The sequence below is a fragment of the Centruroides sculpturatus genome, unplaced genomic scaffold (genome assembly GCF_000671375.1).
Source record: "Centruroides sculpturatus isolate CEXI.00-Female unplaced genomic scaffold, Cexi_2.0 scaffold523, whole genome shotgun sequence".
NCBI classification, from domain to species: domain Eukaryota; kingdom Metazoa; phylum Arthropoda; class Arachnida; order Scorpiones; family Buthidae; genus Centruroides; species Centruroides sculpturatus.
This window is the reverse complement of record NW_019384774.1, coordinates 528,636-535,828: the sequence shown is the minus strand read 5'-3', so window position 1 is coordinate 535,828 and position 7,193 is coordinate 528,636. Positions and strand designations below refer to the sequence as shown.

General features: G+C 25.4%; 1 protein-coding gene across 4 annotated transcripts in view; it reads right to left on the bottom strand.

The window, feature by feature from the left end:
• Nucleotides 1–364: 364 nt before the first annotated feature.
• Nucleotides 365–7,193, bottom strand: part of LOC111629055 (tubulin-specific chaperone cofactor E-like protein) — an 18,686-nt gene continuing 11,857 nt past the window's right edge. For 2 of the 4 annotated variants that reach the window (XM_023372923.1, XM_023372924.1), the window contains exon 3: nt 365–544. In XM_023372923.1, coding sequence (XP_023228691.1) covers nt 365–544 — 180 coding nt within the window. Of the gene's footprint in view, nt 545–3,578; nt 3,836–3,862; nt 4,208–7,193 lie in introns of those variants that run through there. The other 2 variants (XM_023372925.1, XM_023372926.1) reach the window with 2 other exon arrangements.

The window sequence follows — 7,193 nt, the reverse complement described above, 5'->3', positions numbered from 1 at the left end:
AAAATAACAGGAAAGTAAAAATTTGAAATGATTATGATATTTTTCTTTGTATTATATTACAGCAATATTATATTATAACAGCCAAGAAAGTAAAAAATCAGGAAAAAAGAATGATCAAGGCACATTTTTTGTAATTATATTAACATTTTGATTATTGATATTCAATCTAATTGTAAAAATTAGACTGTTGAGAAAAATGAATTCAATATCCAAGAAGACAATCATGATATTGAAAAATAAAATCTGTTTAAAAAATGCAGAAATTTAAAATCATTAAATTTTATTTTTCACTGAAAATTTAAGGTTTTATTTTATTAAATAGTCTTTTGTTAATTAAAAAAAAAAAAAAGCTAAAATAATCAACTTACTTGGGCATAGCATCAAGTAAACTGTTGACCACTGTCCAAGGTACATATGTGTGATTTAAAATTAAACTTTTAACATTTAAAGCTTTATCCATATGAACTGGAACAGTATCTTCCATATCATTATGACTTAAATTAAGGAACCAGAGATTGGGCATTTTAGAAATGATGTAATTTACCTATTTACATATATATCTGATTAATGAATTATTTTACAATATAATTTGTTTTTATTTAAACTAAATATCTTAAAAACAATTTTAGCTGTAAAATAAAATATACTAAGTCCTACTTTTTGTAAAGGTGTATTATCCCTTGAAAATTGTTTATTATACAAAAGTTTATTAAATAAAAATTAAATTTATCATTCATTAAAAAATAAAAAATCAAAAATATGATGAATCTGAACAATGCACATGATTATATGCATATACCAATAATTCAAGAAAAGTATATAGAGTAAGACCCCGCTTAACACGAGGGATAGGTTCATAGACGACAAAGCACTAAACAAAACAGTGTTAAACAAATTAAACAAAGTCATTTCAACATAGAGTAAATAAGGAAAGGGGAACACACAACCAAAAATAAACAGATTTTAGTTTAATTTTAAGTTACTTTTATATTAATTTGCATAATAATATATGTTAAATAACACATATACATATGCAAACAGAAATGTAAAGTTCATTATTTGTGATGAAAATCTTTGCTCTTCTGAAATTCTTGTTTTTTGTGATAAAGTCATTTAGTGTTATTTGTCGCTTTTTTTCTTTTCTTAAGCAAATGTCGATAGCAAGAGATTGCATCCAAAATGCCTCATTTTGTTTTTGCACTCCTTTCAAAATCTGGATCATTCACTACAATTTAATCAACAATTTCGGTTATCATTACCAAACTTTTACTAAGGAAATCTATAGAGAAATTCTTTGGGTCCTTCGTTATCAGAATCACTATATTCCAGTTCTACATGAATTCCTTGTTCTGCCAGTTCTTGAAGGTCATCATTGGTAAGGCTCTCACCAGAAACCTGCAGTAACTCCTCAATATCCTGCTCATCTACATCTCCTAGTCCTGCAGTATCACTTAGGTTGACAATTTGGTCATCCTAATGATACAGTGATAGGTTCTTCTCATTGAGAATTCTTGCATACTTCGTTCATGCATTTATCAGTTAATTCTTGCCAAGTGAAGTTGATATTGCCTTTGGCATCCATGATGTTATGTTTTTTCCAAAATTGCACCAAACAAACATGGATTTAAGGAAAGTACAGAGCTATGATGAATTTCCACCTTTTGCTAATTGGTTCATGTTTAGGAATAATTGTATTATATACAAATAACGAAAAGCTGAGATAATTTGAATCAGAGTAAATTTTGAGCCTTTTTTTAGGCTTCGAGCAGACCACGTTATATCGATTCAGAGTTTATCAAGGCAGCATTAAGTGGGGTCTTACTGTAAATACATAATCAGATGAATCTAATGAGATAATTCATATATTCAGAATGATTATGTAAGAGACGCAAATTAAAAGGTGCAACAGATGTATAATTAAAGCTGGAAATTTGCTTTCAACATATTAAATGTCTAATTTTTTGTTAGAAATATTAAAGAATTGATATAGTGTCCCTGTATTAAAGAATGAATATAAGAACACCATATCTGTTTATTTATTTATTGTAGTAAACAAAAAATTACTTTAAATTAATGTTGTAAATTGAAACAAGTATCTAACAACAAAGAATTTATTATTATTAATTATTAACACACAGAATATTATAAAATCTGAACTTAAAATACACAAATAACATTTGAAAACAATTTAGAAATAAATGCGTTGTTTTCTTACAAAAGAGTTGTTTCATTTTTCATATTTGTGTCTTAAAAATATAACATTAATTTTATAATAATTTACTTTTATATTTGTTTGTTTTTTACTGTATGTATTGGTATGTATTCCAAAGTTTTAATGTAATTTATGTGCATTATTTGTTTGATCATTTAAGAATGTTATAAATGCATGGGTATGATGCATGCATCTATAGTGTTTAGAATATTCTTGAATTCATCATTTGATTTATGGAATGTGTAAACCTGAGGATCATCTCTTAAAAGTTTGAGAACTTTTAAGAGATATCTTCCTTTTTTAGTTAGAAAATTTCTATACCTCCAAAGCTTTTCATAAAAGCATACTGACTTACAGTTTTTCAGGATGTATTTTATTCTAATAAAACTAAGATTACTTATAATTCTTTTATAGTTCACAATTATATTTCAACAAAACAAAAGTAAAATACTTACTGCTAAATTAATTGAATACAGCTGTTTAGTATGGAAGAAAACATTTGCTATAGTAAGTTTTATATGTTTTTTGCTGGATTTTTGATATTGTGTGCTGGTTTTCTTTAAATTAATTGAAATTTTAAAGATGACTATGATGTAAAGATGTAATTACATCATAGTCAGAACTGCAAAAATAACTTATAATGTAATGAGCATTATTTAATGTGACATCATCACAATGCTGGGCTGCAATTTTTAATCATATTTTTAATTTATTTAATTTAAAATATATGTTCTCCATCTCAAAATAGTATTGCTTGCCTCTATACATAATAGTTTTCCTGTTAGAAAAGAGTCATGCGAGAGAGGTTATCTATATAACATCTTTCAGAGAAAAATTTTTTGGAATTGAAATAACACGACTTTCAGTTTTCACTGGAAATTCATATATAGTTAATCAGGGCCTCTTGCCCCTAAACTTTCCATATCTAATCTCAACTTTAATCTGTCTAACTCTGTTCTTGAGATTAAAAAAGGACAGGCAGATAACAAACAACAATGGGAATTTAAAGTTCTACAATTTTTTCAAATTGTAGACCAACAATATTAATAAAATAAAAAAGACACACAAGTGTTTTTAATGCTATATTGTATTGAAACTATAGATAGAATAATAAATGCATGTTGGAGTTGCACCTAAAAATAAACAGTAACATTAATCATTTCTTTGTGAACCCTAAAAACAGTTTACACCTTATTAAGGAGGTGCATCCAACAGTTTAAGAACTACTGACTTATAGTTCTTAAAAATATTTGTTTTTATAAAAATTAATTGCTGCTAATTACAGGTTTTGATTATTTTCTATTTGTTATTTATTTTTAATAATTTTTTTAGAAAATACAATAAAAAAGTCTATAAATATTTGGCATAAAAACAAATTTTCATTATGTAAAAATTTAGTTGATCATTGATCCTGTTAAAAAATTATGTAAATAAAGAGAGAAAGTATAAAAAGAAGAATAGAAAAACTGTGTGGTGAAATGCTACAATGAGCAGATGTTATAAAAATGATTTTATATCTGAATTTCCTCATTTATTAAATACTACTCTTGGAATATAAAGTTGAAATTAGTGTCATCCAAATATCAAGAAGCATGTGAGATGAATCAAGTGGGCTGATGAATTCTGTCAAATAAATGTGAAATCAGACTCAATATAACATGTTCTTACATTAAATATCAAAATTTTTTAAAATAAAACTAATAACACATTTTAAAAAATTAAAAATTATTTTTAAAAAACTGGGTTTACTAAACTCATTCATGACATTAATATTTTCACTTTAATAATTCTAATGACAGTTAAATTCTATTCATTATATATTTGTAAATATCATGCAATAAGGAAGACAGAACTTCCTATAATACATTTGATTGAGCAAAAAGGATATATGCTTGAAGTATTAAACAGAATAATGCAGCAAATAGTCAAAGTCCTTTGTGTCAATTCTGATACAAAATAACTTTATACTTTGTTATTTCATCTGCTAAATTGAAACTGCAAATATTAAAAGTGATGATTAGAATGAAATAAGAAACAACCTTTAATCCAGCAATTAATTACAACTGTTGGATTAAAGGTTATGAATTAATCACATTTAAATAACAAACATTTTCAACTGAATTTATCAGCTATCTTCATATTTATGTGTAGATTTGATAATGTAGCTTGTAATCACTCATTTTATTTTTTGTTCTGTACTAAGAAGCTAAAGACGATCAATAAATAAAACCATAAAAATTGTTATTTAATTATAACTAATACTAAATTAAAAGTTGTTTATTCTATTTAGCTGCTAAATTATATTAGATTAACTATTTAAAGTTTTTTACAGATATTAAACTTTGTTTTATTGATCTTAAATAAAATAACTTATTACTAATAGCATCCTTAACATTTTACAAATTTGTTTACATTTTAAAGAATATATCAATATGTAAAAAAGTTTCTTGTAATTTGAAAGTCTTTTATACATTGTGATGATCATATTCTTAGCTTTTCTTTAATTCACTGTTATAAACTTTATTTTGTATGAATTTTTAGGAGTTTTTAATTGATATATGATTTTCATGTATCTTTATGAATTTTGAAAAAGATTGTCCCAATATACATTTATCAATTAAAAGATTTAATGAGAATTACTTTTAGGTATACTAAATACTTAGATTGGACATCATGCCAACAGTTGTATTAACTCAATTAAAAATTTCAGATAAGGAGGCGTTAAAGAAATTTAAAAAAATATTTTATTTCTGCAAGCGTTCTTGATGTAATTATGCACATCATCTTCAGGCAGTTTGAATAACAAAGAGATTTTGAATGGAATATTTAAATTTAAACAGTAACGACATTAGCCGTTTTGGAACATAACTTTTAAGAATAAATAAATCAAACTGCCTGAGGACGATGTGTGTAATTACATCAAAAACACTTGCAGAAATAAAATATTTCTTTTAATTTCTTTAATGCCTCCTTATCTGGAGAATTACTTTTTCTTAATTTTTAGAAATAACTTTAAGATTTTTCAGGAACTCGGCACTTAATTAAAAGTTTATATTTTTGATTTAGGACAACACAGCAAATTATTAAGAGATGACACAATCTTTATGAAAAATGTGACAAAAAATAAAGTTTGTATAATTCTAAGTAAAAATTATTTTTTTTATTTCTTCTCTTGTCCTTTTTAAAGGGATTTCGCTCACCATTAAGTTTTTAAAAACCTTACCAATTTTATCAAAAGGCTGACATGTTTTATTTTTTCTCCCATCACTTTGACAGTGTTACAGTTTATCCTTTATATACATAAATGAGAGTGTTTGTTTGTTTGCTATGCAGTCCTAAGCTGTCTGACCAATTGCTTTAAAACTCAGCTGTTATGTTAAAATACTTCTAACTTAGATAATGTCACACATATCACCCTGAAATATTGATTTATTTTCTATATATCATATATATATATATATATGACACTATAGCATTATTGTGACAAGTAGCACATAACACTTGTGCGCAGCCACTCAAAAGGGTTATACTGTAAAAACTATGAATAAAAAAAAAACAACCTGCAATATTTAACTTAATAGTTAAATATTGAAGATTTGTTTTTCACCTTAGTTAAATATTGCAGGTTATTTTTTCCCTTTATAAATTATTTTAATGTATATATTAAGTTAAATGTTAAATGTAAGTTTTTTGCAATTGTTTTAGATATCTGTATTTATGTAATTGTGACTGAAGAGGATCTAGTGATGATTGAAATGCATCTCACAAATAAAATTAGTCTCCTTTTCTTGATGAGAACTCAATTATTTGGCTCCATTACAGCTTGATAAGCCTCGTACATCTCTACCAATTAGTTATTTGAGATAATTATTTTATTTAATTTATTAGAGGCAAGAAGCTTACAACTATTTTCTAATATTTTCCTTATTCTAATAATTATTCTATAATACTTACTATTTACAAGAACATACTTCCCACATAGTTTACAGACATTCTGATAATGTTCTTAAAATGGGTTATACCAAGTACATTTTTCAAATTTACGATTAACTTAATAACAATGGGTATAAGAAGCTAGTATTAATATAAAAGAAAATATTTTTGTACAAATATAAAAAAGTATAGTTTAGAATTTAAAGTTTGATGTTGGCATAAAATATCAGTGGATGATGGGGTGATGGATGTCACAACCCTGTGGATATTATGTTTTATTTTGTTAATTTCTCATATTTATGTTTTATAAATTTATTATTGTTTAAATGCTCAATAATTTAATTTTATCTAATTTTTTATACATTTTTTCTACAACTGTAATCACTTAAATTATTAATAAATGTGTCTCATAACTCTCATGAGAAAAAATGAGAACGAGAATGTTTGATGAATGTTAGTTAAAGCAAATTTTGTCCTGTCTCTTTTTAGCAGAAACGAGAAACACAAACATAAAGATCATTTATTACATAACAATCAGTACTCTGTACATTGAAAATACAAAATTCTGAAAGTTAACATTGTGTGCTTAAACAGTTGCCATTTTAGACTTCTGATCAATCATGTTCTCAGTAGAAATATCATATTAGTTTAGTAGAGCCATTTATTATAATCATGGAAATTGTTATTAGTCTTTTAATGTTATCATAATCAGAATAAACAAACTGAAAACATATGTTAAATTATACAGATAAAACTTTTCTTATTAGAATCAGATACAGTAGAGCGTTTATTATCCGAAAGTCAATCATCCAAAAGAATTCCAGTCAGCAAATTTAAATTTTCGTCAGTGCTGTGGCGCTGCAATCTTTGGCTATGTCTTTGGCTACTCAAATATTTTACGTTTTTGATACTAAATTAACTTCTGAAGTATAATTTTTTATTGTTTTTATATTTTTCAATATATTTATTTTGTTCGTATAAAATAAAAAAATAATTTTTAATGATACAATAGTCTTCATTAGACTTAACATCGACGAAAATTCAACGC